The sequence below is a fragment of the Rhinolophus sinicus genome, linkage group LG01 (assembly GCF_036562045.2).
Source record: "Rhinolophus sinicus isolate RSC01 linkage group LG01, ASM3656204v1, whole genome shotgun sequence".
Taxonomy (NCBI): domain Eukaryota; kingdom Metazoa; phylum Chordata; class Mammalia; order Chiroptera; family Rhinolophidae; genus Rhinolophus; species Rhinolophus sinicus.
This window is the reverse complement of record NC_133751.1, coordinates 155,028,084-155,051,309: the sequence shown is the minus strand read 5'-3', so window position 1 is coordinate 155,051,309 and position 23,226 is coordinate 155,028,084. Positions and strand designations below refer to the sequence as shown.

General features: G+C 37.8%; 1 protein-coding gene across 3 annotated transcripts in view; it reads left to right on the top strand.

The window, feature by feature from the left end:
* Positions 1 to 4,155: 4,155 nt before the first annotated feature.
* The window catches only part of ABCB11 (ATP binding cassette subfamily B member 11), an 80,741-nt gene continuing 61,670 nt past the window's right edge, over positions 4,156 to 23,226 (top strand). For 2 of the 3 annotated variants that reach the window (XM_019727371.2, XM_074337581.1), the window contains exons 1-5: positions 4,156 to 4,284; positions 17,650 to 17,752; positions 18,700 to 18,721; positions 21,031 to 21,082; positions 21,868 to 22,106. In XM_019727371.2, the coding sequence (XP_019582930.2) occupies positions 17,677 to 17,752; positions 18,700 to 18,721; positions 21,031 to 21,082; positions 21,868 to 22,106 (389 nt within the window). In that variant the 5' untranslated portion in view covers positions 4,156 to 4,284; positions 17,650 to 17,676. Of the gene's footprint in view, positions 4,285 to 17,649; positions 17,753 to 18,699; positions 18,722 to 21,030; positions 21,083 to 21,839; positions 22,107 to 23,226 lie in introns of those variants that run through there. The other variant, XM_074337573.1, reaches the window with a different exon arrangement.

Sequence of the window (23,226 nt, the reverse complement as noted above, 5' to 3'; positions counted from 1 at the left end):
TTTTTCATTTCCATTTTCATGAAATAACTTTTTCCATCCCTTTACTTTCCATTTGTGTGTGTTTTTCAATCTGAAGTGAGTCTCTTGGAGGCAGCATATGTAAGGGTTTTGTTTTCTTATCCATTCAGCCCTTCTTTGTCTTTTAATTGAACATTTAATCCATTTGCATTGAAAATAATTGTTGATAGATATGTAGCTATTGCCATTTTATTATTCATAATTTTTATTTATTTATTTTTTTCTTCCTTAAAGAAGTCCCTCTAACATTCCTTGTAATACTGGTTTGGTGGAGATGTACTCCTTTAGCTTTTTCTTGTCTGGGAAGCTCTTTATCTGTCTTTCGATTTTAAATCTTGCTGGGTAGAGTCACGTTGTTTGTAGGTCCTTACTTTTTATCACATTGAATATTTTGTGTCAATCCCTTCTGGCCTGCAAAGTTTCTGTTGAGAAATCAGCTGACAATCTTATGGAGGCTCCCTTATAAGTTACTAGTTACCTTTCTCTTGCTGCTTTTAGGATTCTCTCTTTGTCTTTAAACTGCCATTTTAATTATAATGGGTCTTGGTGTGGGCCTGTTTAGGTTCATCTTGTTTGGGACTCTGCACTTCCTAGGCTTGTATGTCTAATTTTTTTGCCAGGTGAGGAAAGTTTTCAGTCATTATTTCTCCAAATAAATTTTCAATCCCTGCTTTCTCTCTTCTCCTTCTTGTACCCCTATGATGTGAATGTTATGCTTGATGTCCCAGAGACCTCTTAAACTATTGTCATTTTGGGGGGTTCTTTTTTCTTTTTTGATTAAGTGTTTTCTGCTACCTTGTCTTCCAAATCATTGATTTGATTTTCTGCTTCAGCTAGTCTGCTGGTAATTCTTTCTAGTGCATTCTTCATTTCAGTTATTGTGTTCTTCACTTCTGACTGGTTCTTTTTTATGATTTCTATGTCCTTGTAAATGCTTGCTATCTCTTTGTTGAAGTTCTCACTAAGTTCCTTCTGTATCCTTATAAGCATTGTTTTGAGCTCCATCTCTGATAGGTTGCTTGCCTCCATTTCATTTAGTTCTTTTTTTGGAGTTTTCTCCTTTTCTTTCATTTGGGATGTTTTCTTTATTTCCTCATTTTGGCTGCTTCTCTGTGTTTGTTTCTATGTGTTAGGTAGATCTGCTATGTCTCTCAGTCCTGGCTGGGTGGCCGTATGTACTAGGAGCTCTTTGGGGCTCTAGCACAGTCCTCCTGGTCACCTGCACTAGGTGCTCTGGGAGTGTCCTTTGTGTGGGTTGTGTGTGCTTTCCTGTTATAGGTGAGCCTTGATTGCTACTGGCATGTCAGTAGGTGGGATTGATCCTTAGGCTGACTGGCTATGTGGTTTGGCCCCATCCACAGCTTCGAGACTGCTGTGCATGGGTCTTACCCCACTGTGTAGAGTTCACCCCAGTTGGTTCTGGTGCTAGTTGAGACTGCCCCTTGTGTGTGCCACTTGTGGAGCTAATTGAGCAGTGTTCTGCTGTGGTCCGAAGCCAACTTCCAAATATGTTGGTTCTCGGGCTTCTTGGGAGAGGCTCCAGTACAGGCCCAGGTCACCCACTGCCTGTGACCAGCTGGGGACTACCTAGTAGGAGCTATAAAGTGATCATGGTTGTTTACTGCCTGTACTAAAGTTGGATGCATGTGGACCACACTGTGAACCGAGGATGGTTGCCACCAGTACTGGGCCTGGGGTAGCTCTGCAAAAAGCAATGACACCTCGAGGCCTGCTACCATTTGCTGGCTCCCTTAAAGCCCAGCCACTGATAACTCATGTATTATATGAGTTGGGTGAGGCAGGGTCTCACCGAGTCACTAGAATGGGAAGAGTTAATGTAGACTCTGGTTTGGTGCTAGTGCTGAGCCTGGAGCTACTCAGCAAATCTCAGAGCACACCAAGGAAGCCGCTGCCTGCCTTTGGCCTATGGAGTGCAATGTGGGTGGGGCTGGCTGCTTGGGAGAAAGTGCCTCCAGCATTGGGGGAGTTAGGTGGGGTAGGATCCCAGTAGAGCTCACAAGGTCAATCAGATTCAGATTTGGCAGTGGAGGGGGAGGGCTCAACACAGGAAAGATGGTGCCTACCTGCTGGCTGTACAGGAGAAGGACCCCATACAGGGAAAACAGCAACTGTCCTACAGTCCTTGCATCAGTCACACACCTCAGCCTGCCTCCATATGCCTCTAACACCCCACCTCCCTAAGTTACTGTACCTCTGCCAGAGCCCAGGGTGAGTGCCTGGGAGTGAGAGAATCTGTGAGCGGGCCATGTAAGAAAACATCTGGGTTTCCCTCAGCCTTCCATCCCACTCGGATGGTCAGATCCCCACTGTTTTTCACAGCCAGATGTCGTGGGGGCTCCTCTTCCCAGGACTCTGGGCTGGGGAGCCTGGTTTTGGACTGCAGTACCTTGCTTGTACTGGGGAAACCTCCATGGCTGAGATATTCATCCTGATTCTCAACCTCCACACAGAAGTTTGGAGCCAGCCCATTTCGTGTCTCCACTGCTCCTACCGGTTTCAATTGGCTTTTTCTTTATATTTTTAGTTTTAAAACTTCTGTTCAGCTAGACTTCAGATGGTTCTCTGGTTGATTGTTCTGTAATTTAGTTGTAACTTTAATGTGTTCATGGAAGAAAGCACGCACAGTGTTTATCTATTCCACCACTTTGGATCTCCCCCCTCCTGAGCATTCTTAACCTTCAGCTGTTGTCAATAACTTTGCCACAACAAAGGTGGCAAAATTCTATTGAGAATCTTTTCCCAATCAAAGCTGCTTTTTTGGTTTTGTGTAAAGTTCTTTTTCCTGGTCCTACTTGGTGCCAAACCAAATATTATTACATTTGCATTGTCTCGGAAGTCAACCCATCTCAGAGTTACTCAAACCAGTTTAGATAGGGGAATATCTAGGAAATTTTCTTTTTTGGCTGACCTTGATATATTGAGATTTTAACATATAAATATAATAAAAAAATACAAAATTTGGGGTTAAATCATAAACCACCTTATATCTAGATTCCAGTAGAGACAAATAGTAGTAGATGCTGAGTTTTAAAGAAAAATTTACAGAAGAAAAATTTTAAATTGGGAAAATTTGATCTTATTTAACTTGATCTTATTTTCTGTAAACTGAGAAGTAATGGCGCATTGACTGCTTTTCAGAGCATGGGAAGGAAGAAGGTTGGCATAGCATGGTCAGGAGCATACGCTCTGCACCTGTTAGTTGTAAGATTTTGGGTAGATTATTTAACCTTTCTGTGCTTCTGTTTCCTCAACTATAAAACAGGAATAATGATGATAGCATGTAAATTCCAGGGTTATCGAGAAGCCAAAATGAGGTTGGTACAAACAAAACTCTTCAACTGAGCCAGGCCCTCAACAAGCATTTGGCCACTGTTAGTTGTTCATGGCAGGCCATAGTAAGGCACGCTTACAAAAGGGTTAGCTCATGCAGTGAGAGAGACAAAAAATAAGAGCATTTTGAGAAAATGGAAGGATTAAAAAAAGGAAGAGCAACAGATATGGGCACCACAAAACCATTGGAGAAATGATAGGTGTTTATTGGACTTGGAGTCTTGTTAATTTGAACCTTTTTAAAAATCGTTAATCTGTACTTACACACGGCTTCCTCTGGTGGGTAGAGCCTGGGGTTATTGACTGTTCAAGCCAGGGTGCAAAGGTCATCAGAGCACTCAGAGTTTTGAACAAAAGGCTGTTTTAGTTGTTCTTTTAAGTCATCTGTCTCTAGAAACTCTGGGGCTAGGTCAGGAACCTCAGGGGCATGCAACCTAAGGGTTTTTCCAAGAGTAATCTTTCAAATTGTTGGGAAAACTTTAAAGATATTTCTTTTTAACCTTGTTATGTTTTAAGTAACTTTTCAAAAGTAAGGGCCTATAAAAAGAAGAGCTGGACATAGCCAGAATCCCAGGGCTCTTACTGGCCCACCACCCATGTCTCACCTGTCCTTCCAAGGCGAGTCAGCAGTTTCCAGAGCCTGCTGACCCTTCAGAGGGCTTCCCCAGTATACTCTGTGTTTGGGGTTATTACTTTGAGCATGTTCAACCTTTCCTCAGATGTCACTGAACTGTGCTTAGGCTGGCCTACAGGGCATTGACCCATAAGTAAATAGATAATGTTCTCGAAAAAGCTTGAATTCTGTTCAATGCTTTATAATGATGAAAACCAAAGTTAGAAAAGGGTGTAAAACCCTTTGACTCTCTACAGTGGAGTTCATTGTTTCTCCTGGCTTCCGCAAGTTCACTTTCACAGGTAAGTGACTTATACTGTCTACAGCATTTGAGGACTATGTTCGGCAAGGCCATCCCCTCTAAGGCTTACTTTGTGGGAGATGTGTTTCTAATTTACTATACGGTGGCCTCTTGTCATGTGATAAATAAGGTGACAATGACTGGATAGGAACTTGCAGAATACATGAATGGTTTCATAATATTATACAATACAGATGACTCTTAGTTGCTGTCTCGTTTATACCGTTTCCCCAAAAATAAGACCTACCCAGACAATCAGCTGTAATGCATCTTTTGGAGAAAAATTAATATAAGACCCGGCATATATTATATTATACTACATGACATGACATGACATGACATTACATTACATTATGTTATAAGGTCCAGTCTTATATTATAGTAAAATAAGACCCTTATATTAATTTTTGCTCCAAAAGATGCATTAGAGCTGATTGTCTGGCTAGGTCTTATTTTCGGGGAAACACGGTAGCAAGCCTATTTCATACATTAATTGTTTTGAGAATCCATGATGTATGGGGTATGTGGTACAAATGGGTGAGTAGATTGAATAATCTGTCAAAAGTAAAAATGCCAGAGAACTTTCTTAACTTGGCTTTATGAAAGCATAATTCTGTTTGCATTGATAACAAAAAATCCTTCCCCAGAAAGTTGGTGCTGGTTTAATATAGAACTATACCAACTTATCTTTTCCCCAATGGCATGCTACTTTTCTCATTCTCCCAGTTTTCAATAATTTAGACACTAAAAAATATGAGCTCTGGATAGAGGGGAAAAGTTGGTTTATAGACTCTAATCTCAATTTTTAGGTTTCCCTCACCAGTAGAAATCACATGTTGCTGATGATTTGAACACGCAGATCAAATATTCACATTTAAGACTGGGAATAAAGTGCAGTGTTTCTAAAGGTTCTGAAGGAGGAGTCGCTTTCTAGGCATGTTAGAGACAAATTATAAGGATTGTACCTAAGCTGCTTATTATTGGGATCTAATAGTAGTTATTATCAAACTTTCAAAGTATTGACTTATTTATAGGCTCTTCTTTAATAAAATTCTTCCCCCCACCCCCCGTCACCACCCTGTCACCCCCCCCCACCCTGTCACCACACCTCCCTTACAATTCCAATCTCAGTTACCATTATGCTCTGCTCTGTAACATTCTGTAATTGTCTGTTTGAAGCCTCTGTTTTCCTGCCTAGGAGTAACTGTTTACACACCCCTCACCCCATTTGATTGTAAGCCCCTTGAATAACTTGTGTGTCTTACTACTAAGAGTAATGGCAACAAATATTTGCTGATGAATCCTGGAATTGGATTAGGAAGTAATTCAGGAAAAATATTGTGCACTCTGTGGTTTTAAAAGACACCAAAATTGCTAAAAAATAATAATAATAATAATAATAATAATAAATGTCCAAGTTCCATTCATTGCAGGAATCAAGTATTGGAGTTATGTGTTACTTTCTGAAATTGAAAGAACTATGCGTGCATGGAGAGACAAAGGAGAGCTGGGAGGAACTTTGAGTTTAAATTCTATTTCCTTCAAGAGCAATTCCTTAGTCCTCCATCTCAATCGTGACTCTGTGCAGAAAGGATATTTGTGTGGACCATGAGGATCCCTGTGTATTTCTTTCCCTTCAGGGCTGAAAGGGCTCCATGTTCATCCTATTCCTTGGCAATGTCTCCCCCATTGTTGATACACATCGGCCCAAAACCTGCAAGATAATGTTTTTCTAGCTTCCTATTATTTCTTTCCTCCTCTATCTTTGGGGAAAAGAAATCATATGCTGGATTTGATGATAACAAAAGGGCCCTACTTACATCCCTAAATGTCAGCCGTGAAAGACATTTTAAGGGCTTTTGAGAAAAATCGGAATTTGTGGCTTGGAAAACGGCTTTCAAACTCAAGAGGAGCAGGAGCAGTTCTGCTTTTGTCTCTTAGCAGTGCAGGGAAGGGAAATTGTGGAGCTGGCAGCGTTGCAAAGTTTTCACAGAGGGGACGACTTCACAAGCGAAAAGCCAAGGAGAATATTCACAGGATGATGTGGGGTTGAGGGAAGGCCGCTACACTCCTGAGCCTGGCGCTGTGCTGTCCCTTTAGCTCCTCAATCTCTGTTAGAGCATTTAGATCCTCCTTACCATCTTAGCCTGGATGGGGAAAACCTCAGCCTCTACCGCCTAAATTCAGTCTAGACAAGACCAGCATGTTTTAAAAATAGTATTTGGGAGAAAATGAGATAGGAAAGCAGAACAAATCTCCCCAGTAAATATTCAAAACCCCAAACGCTGACCGAGTCAAGAAGCCATCTCCTAAAGTGACAAGAGCCTGGGCACCGTTGGCTTGGCTGTGTCACATCACACAGTCTGTTTCCTTTGATCACCTAAGGCCTATCTGCCTGGGAGTGAAATGAACTCTATATGTTCCCGACTTTAGTAAACGAGGTTGAGCTGCTGCTTCGTCTTGGGGAGATTTCTGTCCTTCCCAATATGACTTCTTAGTCTCTCTCTCTGGGTGTTGGCTCCCAAGTCCCAAGCCTTATCAAAGTTGGGGTTTTTTAAAAAACATAAACATGATCATATCCTTCTTTTGTCTGAAAGCCTTTATTAGTTCCCATTGCCCTTGGGATAAGGTCCCAAGTCCTCAGTGTTAAGGATTACCAGGCCCCAAGGAATCCTCCACGGCTGCCACATGCACTTAGCCCCAGACTCACTGGGCCTCCTTCAGTCCTTAAATCTACTGTACTGTCTCTTAGGTCTGGGCTTTTGCACGTGCTGTTTCCTGCCTGCAACACTCTTCTCTCTCTTCTTCCCTTGGCTAACTTCCCATCATCTTCAAGTTCTCTTCCTAAATGCGCTGGTTCCAGAGACTTCCCTCACTCTCCAGAGAAAGGAAGGGCCTCTGCTTGAGGGTCTAGGAGATGCCCAGGCTTCCCCTTTATTCAGTCACCATGTTTGTAATGTCTTATGCGTCATCTGTCTTTCCTGCCATACGATAAGCTCCACAAAAGTAGGGCTGGTCGGAGGGCTGGAGCATCACACAGTTTTTCAGATGGGTCAATCGAGTTCATGAAGATTTATCCCTGGGCTTTAGGCTGTCCTGAACTGACCTTATGGTACACGAGTTAGCAAACATGTCCTGTAAAGAGCTAGAAAGTACCTGTTTTTAGGCATAGAGGTGGGGTATAGGCTGTCACAGCTTCATCTTCACCTTTTCAGTTCTCCTTCAATATCAGTAGCGAGTTCCTAGTGTCACTCCCAGTCTTTGGTGAAGGTTAGCTCACTCGTTTGTTGCTCCAGGCTGGTCTCTTGAAGTCACACTAGCAACCTTGGTGTGATGGCCCATGGTGGGCACTGACGTTTTGTACTCCTAGGATTTTTGATTTGTTCCTGGCATGGCTTGTAGGACCCTGTAACTCCTCCAGTTTGGGCAGCCTCATGCCCCTGAGGCACTGCTCACAAAGCCCTCTTTCTGAGGTCTTTCAATGTCCCAGGTTCTCTCAGGTGACAACTCCATGCTGCTCTCATCCCCGCCCCTCTCCCTCCAGTACTATTCTTACAGAATATAGTTGCTAATGTTCTAAGGTAGAAAAATCTTTGATATGTTTACCAGTAAAGGTCAGAAACGGTTCTTTAATATGGGTTTCTATGTTGATAAGATTACACATTATCAAAGAAAAGAAAACTTCAACCCTGAATAGTTAAACTGAAGCATATGTAGAACACAGGTTATAGAGTATATGCCACTTAGTAAAGAGGGACACTGGTGTTAGCATGGACAATTAAGAATTCATGGGAGATCCCATGATTAGGTGGTCAAAGTCGGCCAACCAGTGCTTAGAAATCTTGATTTCCTACTATTAATGCCTAGATTCTCGTTTGTTGAAAGATACGTTTTTCTGCAAGAACCTGAAAAATTAGTTCCCAAAGAGATTTTTTTGGAGATTAAAATAATTTACTATATAAAAATGCAGAGTGAAAAGGAAATAGTATGGTACCTTATTTTTAACTCTGAGTTTTGTGTTGGTTAAAGTAAAATTTTGTTGTTGTAAATTGTTAAGAAAGCCTAATTTAAGCTTCCTGCAAAGTATGACACCCAAGCACTTTTCACGTGCTTTAGGAAGCTGAAAAACAGATTGTCATCTTCAGTGCAGAGAGAATAGAATTAGACAGCATTACATCTGCTTGTAGTAATGGGGAAAAACAATGTGATGAAATATCATAGCACTCTTAAATCATAGAGTGCACCAAGTGAGGAGCAAATACTCATAACCCTGTAAAACAAATCTGTTTATCACTGGAAACCAGATTCCCACTGTTATTTCCAGGATTTTAGAGATTAGCAGAGATATTCTCCGGCATATACTATATGATGTTCCCAGGATCTTATCTAATAAAAAGGGAATTAACCAGTGGGAGAAAACTAATGGTATATCAGAGTTTCATTCAACACTTATAATGATATGAAGCAATTGATTTAACACCAACTCTTGGAAACATTGCAAGGCCTTCGTTTATTCTTTCTAGTAACTTTGGTATCTCATTACACTTTCCCAAACTTAGTGTTATAAAATTGCCACTGTCTTTGTGGGTGCATGCAAGTAATTAACATTTTTAACACAATGGCCTTCAAAAGTCATCACTGCCATTTCTAAACTGGCCGGAGATAAGGCAACTAACTTCCATTTCTGACTCAGTAACAGTCAGATACTATACAACGCATGCCCTGTAGCACTGGAGAGTATTCATCTTTCCAAGGAGAGCTCCTTGGTATAGCAAAAGGGATCCGTGGACGACCAAAGTTCAGAGTGATGCACTGAATGCTGAGGAAGAAAACAAACAAACAAAAGTGCAGCCCCAGATATTTGGTAGCTGGGGTAGCATTCACACCTAAGCCATGTTATGCTCTATTTAGAAATAAACAATCTCACCGAGTTCTCCAGAGAAATAGGACCAATAGGATAGATAGACAGACAGACAGACAGACAGACAGACAGACAGATAGATAGATGATAGATAGATAGAAAAAGAAAGAAATTTTTTATGAAGGATTGATTTGCATGATTATGGAGGCAGATAAGTTCCACAATCTGCAAGCTGGAATCCCAGGGAAGCTGGTGAGCCAAAGGCCTGGGAACCAGGGGAATCAAAGGTGTGAATCTCAGTCTGAGTCTGAAGGCCTGAGAACCAGGAGCTCCGATGTCCAAGGGCAGGAAAAGATAGATGTCCCAGCTATAGCAAAAGAGCAAGTATACCCTCCCTCAGCTTTAAAAAGTAATAATTAATGTTTATTGAAATATAATTGAGATTCAACATTGTGTACAACATATTGATTTGACACGCTTATATATTGCAATATGATTACCACCATAGCTTTAGCTAATACCTCTATCAAGTCACATAATTATCATTTCTCTTTTTTTTTAAATTTCTTTCAGGTGTGCAAAACATTTACACCCCTCACAAAGTGAGAACCCCCCTCCCTCAATCTACTACCCCTCTGACATTGTATATAGCTGTTACAGTTTCATTGACTCTATTCTGTATGCTGTGCTCCACATCCTGTGACTACATATATATAAAATTATATATAAAATTTTATAACTTTATGTATAAAATTATAGTTCACATACACTATTATTCAGCTTCAACTTCAGGTGTACACTGCAGTGGTCAGGTATCTATACCATCCATAAAGTGGTCTCCTTAATAAGATAAGTGTCCATTGGACACTCTATAAAATCTTTACAACTTTATTGATTATATTCCCCAAACTGTCTTTGGTATCCCTGGGGCAATCTTGTGGTTATCAATGTGTGCTTTCTAATCCCCTCACCTTCTCCCTCATCCCAATGCCCCTCCCATCTAGCAACCCTCAGTTTTTACTCTATATCTGAGACTTTCTGATTAGTTTGTTCATTTATTCTATTCTTTAGATTCCACATATAAATGAGATCATATGGTATTTGTCTTTCTCCATCTGACTTATTTCACTTAGCATATTGTTCTCTAGGTCCATCCATATCATTGCAAATGGTAAGATTTCATTCTTCTTTATGGCTGAGCAATACTCCATTGTATAAATGTACCACAGTTTCTTAATCCATTCATCTACTGATGGGCATTTTGGTTGTTTCTGTATCTTGGCTATTGTGAACAGCACTGCAATAAACATAGGAGTGCATGTATTATTTCGAATTAGCATTTAGTATTTCTCTGGATAGATACCTAGGAGTGGAATTGCTGGGTCATAAGGTAGTTCCAGTTCCAGTTTTTGAGATACCTCCATACTGTTTTCCATAGTGGCTGCACCAATTTGCAATCCCACCAACAGTGCATGAGGGTTCCCTTTTGTCCACATCCTTGCCTGCACTTGATGTTTGTTGATTTATTGATGATAGCCATTCTGATTGGAGTGAGGTGGTACCTCATTGTGGTTTTTACTTGCATTTCTCTAATGATTAGTGAGGTTGAACATTTTTCATATGTCTATTGGCCATCTGTATGTCCTTAGAGAAATGTCGCTTCATGTATTTTTCCCATTTTTCAATTGGGTTGTTTGTTTTTTGGTATTGAGTTGAATGAGTTTTTTTTAATAAATTTTGGATATTAACCCCTTATCAGATGTATCATTGACAAATATCATCTCCCATTTGGTAGGATGCCTTTTTGTTTATTGATGGTTTCCTTTGCTGTGAAAAAAACTTTTTAGTTTGATGTAATCCCATATGTTTATTTTTTCTCTTACATCTTTTGCCTGAGGGGATATATCAGTAAAAATATTACTAAGGATAATGTCTACAAATTTACTTACTATATTTTCTTCTAGGAGTTTTATGGTTTCAGATTTTACATTTAAGTCTTTAATCCATTCTGAATTTATTCTTATATATGGTGTAAGGAGGTGGTCCAGCTTCATTTTTTTGCATGCGTCTGTCCAGATTTCCCAGCACCATTTATTGAAAAGACTGTCTTTACCTTAATGTAAATTCTTGCTCCCATTGTAGTAGATTAAATGACCATACAGGTATGGATTTGTTTCTGGGCTCTCTATTCTGTTCCATTAATCTATGTGTCTGTTTTTATGCCAGTACCATGCTGTTTTGATTATTATAGCCTTGTAGTATGATTTGATGTCAGGTATCGTGATACCTCCCACTTTGTTGTTTCTCAAGATTGCCGTGGCTATTCGGGGTCTTTTATGGTTCCCTACAAATTTTAGGATTATATATTCTATTTCTGCGAAAAATGTCATTGGTAGTTTGGTAGGAATTGCGTTGAATCTTTATATTGCCTTAGGTAGTATGGACATTTAAACTATACTAATTCTTCCTATCCATGAGCATGGTATGTGTTTCCATTTATTTGTATCTCTTTAATTTCTCTCTTCAGTGTCTTATAATTTTCTGAGTACAGGTCCTTTACTTTGGTTAAATTTATTCCTAAATATTTTACAGTTTTTGAAGCAATTGTAAATGGGGCTGTCCTCTTAATTTCTCCTTCTGATAGTTTATTATTGGTATACACAGATACAACTGATTTCTGAATATTAATTTTGTATCCTGCTACTTTCCTAAATTCATTTATCCATTCTAATAATTTTTTGGTGGAGTCTTTGGTGGAGTCATGTCATCTGCAAATAATGACAATTTTACTTCCTCCTTTCCAATTTGGATGCCTTTTATTTCTTTTTCTTGTCTGATTGCTGTGGCTAGAATTTCCAGAACTATGTTGAATAAAAGTGGAGAAAATGGGCAACCTTGCCTTGTTCCTAATCTTAAGGGGAATGGTTTTAGTTTTCCCTATTGAGTATGTGGGTTTATCATATATGGCCTTTATTATGTTGAGATATGATCCCTCTATTCCCACTTTGGTAAGAGTTGTTATCATAAATGGCTGCTGGATTTTGTCAAAAGCTTTTTCTGCATTTCTTAATACGACAATATGATTTTTATTTTTCATTTTGTTAATGTGGTGTATCACATTAATTGATTTGCAGATATTGAACCAACCTTGCATACCAGGAATGAATCCCACTTGATCGTAGTGTATGATCTTTTTAATGTATTGCTGAATTCTTTTTGCTACTATTTTGTTGAGGATTTTTGCTTCTATGTTCATTAGGGATATTGTCCTGTAGTTTTCTTTTTTTTGTAATGTCTTTGTCTGATTTTGGGACCAGGGTGATAGTGGCCTCATAAAAAGAGTTTGGAAGCCTTCCCTCCCTCTGGGTGTTTTGGAATAGTTTGAAGAGAATAGGTGATAATTCTTTTTGGAATAGTTCGTAAAATTCACCTGTAAAGCCATCTGGTCCAGGGCTTTTGTTTGTTGGGAGCTTGTTGATTACTGATTCAATTTCACTAGTAGTAATCAGTCTATCCAGATTTTCCATTTCTTCTTGAGTTAGGTTTGGAAGTTTGTATGCTTCTAGAAAAATATCCATTTCTTCCAGGTTGTCTGATTTATTGGTGTATAGCTGCTCATAGTATTTTCTTAAAGTTTTTGTATTTCTGTGGTGTCTGTTGTCACTTCTCTTTCATTTCTGATATTATTAATTTGGGTCCTCTCTGTCTTTTTTTGATGAGTCTGGCTAAAAATTTGTCAATTTTGTTTATCTTTTAAAAAAAACAGCTCTTGGTTTCATTGATCTTTTGTATTTTTTTTTTTTTTTTGGTCTCAATTTCATTTATTTCTGCTCTGATCTTTATTAATTCTTTCCTTGTACTTCCTTTGGGCTTATTTTGTTGTTCTTTTTCCAGTTCCCTTAGGTATAAGGATAGACTGTTGATTTGAGATTTTTCTTGTTTCTTTAGGTAGTACTGCCTTACTATGAATTTCCCTCTTAGGACTGCTTTCACTGCATCCCATAGATTTTGGGTCATTGTGTTTTCATTTTCATTTTTTTTGAGGTATCATTTGATTTCTTCCTTGATCTCATTGTTGACCCATTCATTATTTAGCAACATGTTATTCAGCCTCCATGTATTTGTGTGTTTTCCAGTTTTTTCTTGTAATTGATTTCTAATTTCAGAGCACTGTGATCCGAGAAGACACTTGATATGATTTCAATTTTCTTAAATTTATTGAGACTTGTTTTGTGGCCTAACATGTGGTCTATCTTGGAAAATGTTCCATGTGCATTCGAGAAGAATGTATATTCTGCAGCTTTGGGGTGAAATGCTCTAAAAATACTGATTAAATCCAACTGGTCTAATGTGTCATTTAAGGCTACAGTTTCCATATTGATTTTCTGTCTGGAGGAACTGTCCCTTGGTGTCAATGGTGTGTTGAAGTCCCTTATTATGATAGTGTTACTGTTGATCTCTTTATGTCAGTCAATATCTGTTTTATATATTTAGGTGCTCCTATGTTGGCTGCATAGATGTTTACTAGGATTATGTCCTCTTGTTTATCAATCCCTTTATTATGTAGTATCCTTCTTTGTCTTTATTATGTTCTTCATTTTAAAGTCTATTTTGTCTGATATAAGTATTGTTACTCTAGTTTTTTCTCATTTCCATTTTCATGAAATAGCTTACTCCATCCTTTTACTTTCACTGTGTGTGTGTCTTTACCGTGTGTGTCTTTTGATCTGAGGTGAGTCTCTGGTATACAGCATATGCATAGGTCTTGTATTCTTATCCACTCAGCCACCCTATGTCTTTTGATTGGAACATTTAATCCATTTACACTTAAAGTGATTATTGATAGGTGCATAGTTATTGCTATTTTGTTATTTGTATTTCTGGTCTTCATTAGTTAGATTGTTTTCATCTTTCTTCTGCTTAAAGAAGCCCTGTTAACATTTCCTGCAATGCTGGCTTGGTGGTAATGAATTCCTTGAGTTTATTTTTTTCTGGGAAGCTCATTATATCTCCTTCAATTTTAAATGATAGCCTTGCTGGGTAAAGCAATCTAGGTTGTAGGCCTTTGTTTTTCATCACTATGAATGTCTCCTGCCACTTCCTCTGGCCTTCAAAGTTTCTGTAGAAAAGTCAGCTGATAGTCTTATGGGAGCTCTCTTGTAAGTAACTTGCTGTCTGTCTCTTGCTGCTTTTAGGATTCTCTCTTTGTCTTTAATCTTTACCATTTTAACTATAAATATAATGTGTCTTGGTGTGGGCCTGTTTGGGTTCATCTTGGTTGGAACTCTCTGCACTTCCTGGGCTTGTATGTCAATTTCCTTCACCAGGTTCAGGAAGTTTTTGATCATTATTTCTTCAAATATATTCTCAATCCCTTGCTCCCTCTCTTCTCCTTCTGGTATTCCTCTTATGCACATGTTGTTGTGCTTGATGTTATTCCACGTGTCTCTTAAGCTACTTTCATAGCTTTTATTCTATTTTTCTTTCTGTTTTTCCAGTTGGGTGATTTCTGCTATCTTGTCTTCTATGTTGTTGATTCAGTCCTCTGCTTCTTCTGCTGGTAATTCCTTTGAGTGTGTTCTTTCTGTTATTGTATTTGTTATTTTACCCACATGCTGGATCATGTGGTAGTTGTATTTTTAATTTTTTGAGGAACCTCCATACTCTTCCATAGTGGCAGAACTAATATACCCACCAACAGTACAAAAGAGTCCCCTTTCTCCACATCCTCGCCAACCCTGTTGTCTGTTGTCTTCTTGATGGTAGCCATTCTAACAGGTGTGAGATGATGTCTGATAGTGGTTTTGATGAGCATTTCCCTGGTGATGAGTGTTGAGCATCTTTTCATATACCTGTTGGCCATTTGGATGTTTTTTTTGAAAAACGTCTATTCAGTTCTTCCACCCCCAGTTTCCCTGCCTTTCTGTTCTGTTCAGGCCCTCAAAGGATTGAATGAATGATGTCCATCTATATTGGTGACGGTGATCTTCTGCTGATTCAAACGATAATCTCCTCTGGAAACATACTCACAGACACACCCAGAAATAATGTTTCACCAGCTATATGGGCATCCCTTACCTCACTCAAATTCACACATAAAATTAAACATCTCACCAACCTCAGACAATGTCACTCTAAGACCAGGATAAAATGAGAAAAAGTAAGCCCAGTTCATAATTTTGTCCAATGTACAGGACAAAACAAAGTCACTGAGCAGCCTACAAAATACCAAACATCCCCTCTCTTGCTAAATGAGTTCCTGCTGTTTCTTTACCTAACCCTAAAATTACTCTGGCTTTTGGACAGCATCCAATCTGGAGCATACCTCCACTTCCTTGGATCCTTTCCCAAATCACCTAACTAAAACCCAAGTCTTATAATATGTTCTTCCTAACACCCTCTTTCTGAGAAATGCACGGTCCTCCACAGTATGTTTTCTTTTGCTGCAATGAGTAATAAATCCAGATTGCTCAGGTACAGGTATATTCCTGGTGGTCTTTAGTTGAAGGGCATGACATTGCTATGCATATAGAAATCCATGCTATGCATGAATTTTTGTCTTTGAGAATACTACTTTTTAATAGCAAAATAGAGATCACAAAAGTCATTGCATTCAGAAAGAAGAAAAAAGTAAGCAAATCTAATGTGAGACCTAATGTACAGAATTGCTGAGAGGACAGAGAGTGAAACCAAAAAGAGTATGCTGGTTGATCAGCATTCTCCTCATTAACAGAGCATACATTACTACAAATGACACTAGAAGGAGGGAACAGGAGGTGGGATGGGGTACTGGATCTCTAAGCTTGGAAGGCAAAGGGAACATTAGCTTACCTTCTCCCTTTGTGCCAGTTAATGTACAGAAACAGTTTTACTTCATTTTCACATGAGTCTTGCACAGTGGGATTTACCACCATCACCACCAGTCCCTCACTCGAAAGACAGAGAAATTAGGGCCTGGAAATATGTTAAAAAACATATCTGGTAACATAGAGTGAAGCCATAGGATCTGTGAGACTCTGAAGTTCACAGGCAAGACACTATGCCAGTGGCTGCTAAATACTGTCAAATATTTACACCTTTTTAAATGAAGAACTAAGCCAGGGAATATGTAATTGGAGACTGAATTTTTAAAAAATGTCTTATTTTAAAATTGCAGTCTCTGAATGTAATACTGCTATACTGAACAAATTTTGTTGAATAAAATAATTTTGAATGTGGTTCATTTAATTTTTTTATATGTACTGGCCTCATAAGCTACTTAATTAAATCATGTTTTTCACTCTGCTTCTTAATATTGAATTTATTTTTAAAATTTTAATTTTTATTAAAGCATGTTGGTAGATACTATCGTGTTCATAGTACCTTTGAAATGATGTCATGAGAAGGGTACTTTACCTCTGTGGTCTTCCTCCCCAAAATACAGACTCCCAGTTTAATTATGAGAAAAATATCATATGAATCCCATTTCAAGGGACATTCCACAAAATAACTGTTCAATACTCCTCAAAACAGTCAAAATCATTAAAAATAAGCGAATTATGAGAAATTGTCATAGGCAAGAGGATGTTAAGGGAATATGATGACTTAATATAATGTCTTTCTTCTACATCTTCACAACACTTTGTACTATTGGATGTTCAATCTTTGCCAGTATTTCAATTAATGGTTTTAATACTCATTGCTGATCATTTCCTAAAATTTATTCATTGCAAAATAATAATTCTTTTAATTTTATAGGATTTTAAGAATCAGGAATACATACAGATCTTTATTGAATACTTTTTCTGCATTTATCAAAATGATCTTCTTTTTTTTTTTTTTTTTATATTGAACAATCACGATATTCCTGGGTTCAACATTGTTCCTTATGTGCTTTCATAAACTGATGAATTATACTTAGCATATCTCATTTAGTGGTTTTAAATCTATTTGGAAAATAGCTTTAATTTTTTTTATAACATTCTTGTTTGTTTTGATGTCAAAGTTATACATGTTTTATAAAATAAGTTGAGTGGCAGTTCTTCTGGTCCACACTGGACTTACTGTATCCTGGATCTTTCACAAAGGAGCATTAAAGGCTACCCACTAGTATTTGAGTATCTTTTGTTAGCTATACTGACTCAAGAATGTCTCCAGTTGGCTGTGCCCTTCTAGTGTTTTTTATTTTATTTTATTTTTACTGTAAAAAAGAAAAGAAAAGAGAGAGATTAAGGAAGAAAGGAAGAAAAAAAAGAAAGAAAAAGAATGAACAGATAAGCAGAAAGAACAAATAAATAAAAAGTAACTATCCATTCATCAGCAAGAAAAAATCATAATCGATGGTTTGGGTTTATCTTTCTTAATCATTAGACTCTTTCATGGAGTTACTAACAACTTAAAAAACCTGTTTTTGTCTAAGATTGATAGTGAAGGCTATTTCTTGAACCAAGTTTTCCTTTCATTTGGCTAAGTTGTTAAAGAAGAGGAAAGCAATAATTGCAATGATTCTTTTATTTTATTTTATAGGGTGACTGGCTGCAGATTGCAATTACTATGTCTGACCCAGTAATTCTTCGCAGTGTGAAGAAATTTGGAGAGGAGAATCGTGGTTTTGAGTCAGATGAACCAGGTATGTGGCCTTTTTCTCTCACTATTTCTTGTACAACGAAAGTTTAGAACAAAAGTGGAATAAGGTAGTGAAGTTTCAAGGGGCCGAGAAAAATTATCAGTACTATTTAGAACTGTTACTGGATGTGTTCCTTACACACGAATGGGTGGTTCTTCCTAGAATGCATGTAATGGAATGTCTGAAAATGCTAAGGTAAAAATGCATGAAGTATGGGTGAATGAAAGTATCTCATCTATAAATATCTTTTTTTCTAGGCAGAGTAGAGTAGGATTGTTTCCAACATTGGCTATTATTACTACCTTTACTCATATATTGCTATAATTAATTATAGTAGTAATTATTTTGTGAGTGTTGTTCCCTGAGAGGAACTGTACCAAGACTGTGTTGGTCAGAATGAAAAAATGTGAAAGGGGCCTGTAGCACTAGTACCAGTAGTGAGTACAGATGATACTAAGCAATTCTTATTTTTTTAAAACAAATCTTATGATTTTACATTTTACAGAAGAAGAAAGTGAGACTTGGATAAATTTTTTAAAACATGGCAAAGATCACATAACTAATAATGAATGGAGCCATAGTCCTAATCCAGTTCTATCTGATTACAAAACCCAAGATATTAATCTCCACATATACTATAATGTGTCTTTATTGATTTATTAATCAAATTAAATTAAATTAAAATTCCAGGGGAATCAGTGTGTGTGTGTGTGTGTGTGTGTGTGTGTGTGTATATATATATATATATATATATATATATATATATATGGAGAGAGAGAGAGAGAGAGAGAGAGAGAGAGAGAATGGAAGAAAGGAGAAAAACAAATAACCATTTTGCAATATTCCATGAATAAAAGTAATTTATAGCAATGTTTCCCAGAGTAAAATTGTTAATGACTCTTGCATTTTGTTATTATTAATTGCTTTATGCATTGTTCTTATTCTGACAGATAACAATGACAAGAATTCACGGTAAGTGATTATTTCAACAGTGCATCTTTTCTAGTCTAACTCCATAATATTCCTACAAATGGCACAAAAAAAAAGATATTTTTATGCACATTGCACTTCCTGTAAAATAGTATAGATAATCAATTCTTTTTCTCTTTAAAACATTGCTATAATTGGATTTGAAAAACCGTTTGGAAAATCCTTCGGGACTAGGCCCAAATCTCCCCTGTGTATCTAGGAAAACCACAGAATTTTCGACTGAAGTGGACAGAGGTAAAGTTGGACACGCATGATTCCGTGGGCACCGGGAAGGTCCCCAAATCCAAAATTCTTCCCACAGGCAAATAGTAGAAACCTAAAATTTAATTGTTAGACATTTTTGTTTAAGAGTTTAAATTCTCATATAAAACATTTAATCATACTTTGGCATGAGGGCAGGATTAGATGGAGTCTAGTTTAGAAGACAGAAGAGAGGCACCCGGCAAGTTTCTGAAACAGAGGTGGTGGAAAGGGAGCGGTTGAAGGTATTTAAGAAATTTTAATTCATGGCAGAGGGAAGTGTTAGGTGTGGTAACATTAGCAGGAGATGAATCAATCTCCTAATAGATAATAGATGTGGTAATGTAGAATGAGACGATCAGAAAAAAGTTTGAAAAAGATGCTGAGGGTAATGGAAACAATCTCTAGAGGGATGAAGTACAATGTTGTGGGTTGTGCTAAGGCTGCAGATCATATTCATTCATTCATCCATTTCACAAATATTAATTGAGTGCCTACTTAAGGTGTCAGGCACTAAAATTAGGTGCTGAAGATACAGAAAAGAACAAAATAGGTAAAAATCTCTGCCTTTGAGGAGCTTACATTTTAGTGATGGAGGCATAATAAACACTGTAAATAAATAAGATATATAGTATGGTAGCTAGTGATTATCACTTTCTTTCTACAAATAAAAAAGTAAACATGGAATGGAGATATGAAATGATGTGCAGGGAAAGTTGAAATTTTAGACTTTGGTCAGGGAAGGCACCATTGAGAAAATGACTTTTGAGGGAAGATCTGAAGGAAGTGAGGGAATTGGCCATGCAGTTATCTGAAGAGAGTACTGGTGATAGAAAATAGCAAGTTCAAATGCCCAGAGGTGGGAACAAATTTGGTATGAACGAAGGTAAGCAAAGAGACCAGGTGGCTCAGGTGGTGAGAACTGGAGGTTAGTTTGAGGAGACAAGGTCAGAGAGCCTATTAGCCAGATCATGGTGGGCCTTGGGCGTCTTGGCAAGGATTTTGGCTTCTACTCTGACCTGGAAAGAAATATTAGGGAGGGCAACCAAGTGCAAGGCACGGCATATGTTGACATCAGTTCACATGGTGGAGAGGCTGCCTCCAGTAGGACCAGAGCCTAGCTTCAGGAGGAGAGGGCAAACAGCTGGACAGATGCAGAGATGAGTTTCCAAGGAAGGATTTGAGGAAAATAATTGAGGATGAAGATGAGAGTGTGATTCACCTGGAATGCATGGGGAAGGAAGCAAAATCATGATGGGTTTTAGCAATTATACTAAATGAAGGGTATAAGGGACTGCAGGTCTCCACTGAAGTGACAAATAGGTGTGGAAGGAGGAAGGAAGTGAGAAAACAAGATGCCAGGATAGTCCCAGCCTGCGATGGAGTAGAGTTGTTCCTGATGAAAACAAGGTCAGGGTGTATCCAGGAATGCATGACTCAGGTGAAGTAGAGATCCCTGGAGTTGAGAAGGCAAAGGCAGGTTAAGTATAAGAATGAGAAATGAAATGAATGAAATGAAATGAATAAGAAATTTATGAGAAATGAAATGAACAAGAAATACTAAGGAAATATGATTCTATCGGAAAGTATGGGAGGGTTTTTGGAATTTTTCATCATATCAACTTTGTTTAATATAGTTATAAATCTTTTTAAATGATAGAAGGAGTTTTAAATCAGCTAATCCAACCACCTCAACTTACCCACAAGAAAATGTAGGTAGAAATAGGTCAAGGGTCAAGTTTGAGCGCCAATAATTATTTATTGGAGTGCAGAGTACTTTTTTATTTTCTCTCAGAGAAACCTCAATGAATCTCTACTGAACATGAGATTAGCTACACTGAAATCTCTAGAAGAGGTAAATCTGAAGAATAGAAGCTTGTTTTTAAGATAACAGGTTTTGCAAGAATTTCTCAGCCAGTGGGCTCCTTTTATTGTTTTTGTTTTTGTTTTTGTTTTCTTTCTAAAGAATGACTCATAAAATCACCACCAAGTGAGAATTTCTTATTGTTTGGAAAGGATGGTCAAGTAAATCCCTATATTTTTCTCCACAGGTTACAAAATAAGAAGAAAGGTGACAGCAGTCAAGTTGGCTTCTTTCAATTGGTAATAAAACTGTGCTGATTTATGACATACGTTTTGCAACTGTGAATTGTTCAGATCATGGAGGAGGTGTTAAATCTTTAGTCATATTGGCAGGTTTTTAACTACAGTGATTACTTTTTCAGTCATCAACTTTGTCTCTGTGATAACATGCTGACTGGTAATTAGAAATATATTACTGATTAAACACACGATTTCTATTTGGCACATCAAAAATTGTCCTGGGAAACAATCACTAAGCCCATAATTATCATTTTAGTAAAGAAAATCATCACAGTAATCATATCATCTATATGTATTCTTATGACAAGTGTTTAGAAATTCCATTGTATAGGTATTTTTTTCCAGATTTGCTCAGGGTAGAGGCATTATTAGGCACACATAGGCATCTTTACTGTCAATATCAGTTCTGGGAACCAATTTATGCTATTGCTGAATGCCCCAGAGAGTATATATACATGGCAATGGCATCAGTGCCCATGACTATTTCCCCCTTAAGTTGTGGATATATGGCTAAGACTAAAGTCAGCTTTTAAGATAAAGAGACTGAGTTTAGAGACTAGGAAAGAAATAACACAGACTAATAATGTAAGAGTGTGATGTTTTAGATAATTGATATACTATTGATTTTGATATAACTAGTGAGAAATCTGTTGTTCAGTTAAGATGATCCCACAGAACTTGGTGTTGAATACTATTTATCAGAATCTAGTCACTAAAATTAAATAGTCCTCCTACCTCTCCTGCTTTTCACCCATAGATGATCTCTGAATCCTTTGTTTTTCAAGTTTCGATTTTCTTCAACGACTGACATTTGGCTGATGTCGGTGGGAAGTTTATGCGCATTTCTCCATGGATTAGCCCATCCAGGCGTGCTACTCATTTTTGGCACCATGACAGATGTTTTTATTGACTATGACACTGAATTGCAAGAACTCCAGATCCCTGGAAAAGCATGTGTGAATAACACCATAGTGTGGACCAACGGTTCCCTGCCCCAGAACGGGACAAATGGACTGCGCTGTGGGTAGGCTGCTATTTTTCATTTTTTACTTTTTTAGTTCGTATCTTAAGTTGTAATTCAAAACTTGTAATTCCATTGACTGAGCTGGAATGACATCTAACAGAGCGAACAGAAACATGAATTTCTCGAGGGCCAGAACAAGCTGATTGGCATGTTTGAACCCACACACTCAGGTTTGAGAATCAAAGGCTGGGCACATCCTGGCTAGATAGATACTTGGAACAGTTCCCTCAAATGAATTGATATTTTGTCACTTTCATTTTTAAAAATGTCTACAGGCTTGATTCCAGATCATGAACAAATCCTTTTAAATCACTGACACTTGCATAATATTATCTCCTCTTAGAATCTTTCATTCACTCACTCATTCAACCAAAATTTTTGTACACCAGCCATGTACCAGGCACTTGTGTGTCAAGGATACAGTGGTTATCTTAAGAGTCATGGTCCTTATCTTCATGGAGCTTAGGTCTAGTCAGCGAAACCATCATCAAACCAATGATCATTCAGATAAATATGTGGTTGCAAACTGGTTAGTGCTTGGGAGAAAAGTACAGGATAACATAAAGGTGCAGAATTACACTTTAAAAAATACTAAGACTACTCCTGAGAAATAAATTTTTTTTTTGTCTTTTGTAAACTTTTATTTATTTTAAGTGTGTTTTTCCAGGACCCATCAGCTCCAAGTCAAGTAGTTGTTTCAATCTAGTTGTGGAGGGTGCAGCTCACAGTGGCCCATGTGGGGGTCAAACCGGCAACCTTGTTGTTAAGAGCACCGCGCTCTCACCAACTGAGCTAACCGGCTGTCCCAGAGAAATACATTTCTTAATGTCTAAATATGTAAGCTTCTTTTCTAAATTTGGAAATAGGACTCAGAACAGTTTGCACAAAAGAGAGACTCTTTTCAATGACAGTCTTTTGAGTCTTTCATTTATGTTGGAGGGCAATAATGAACTGCTTTTTATACAGTGATATGACTACAAAATGTAAAGTTAATCACTTCCCCATTTGAAAAGAAATGCATTCAGACTTCTGTATGGTGTAAATTGATCCAAAAATATTAATGACACTCAGGAAGATAAATTTTTTCAAGGGAAAATTCCTGAAAGTATATCCTGTTATA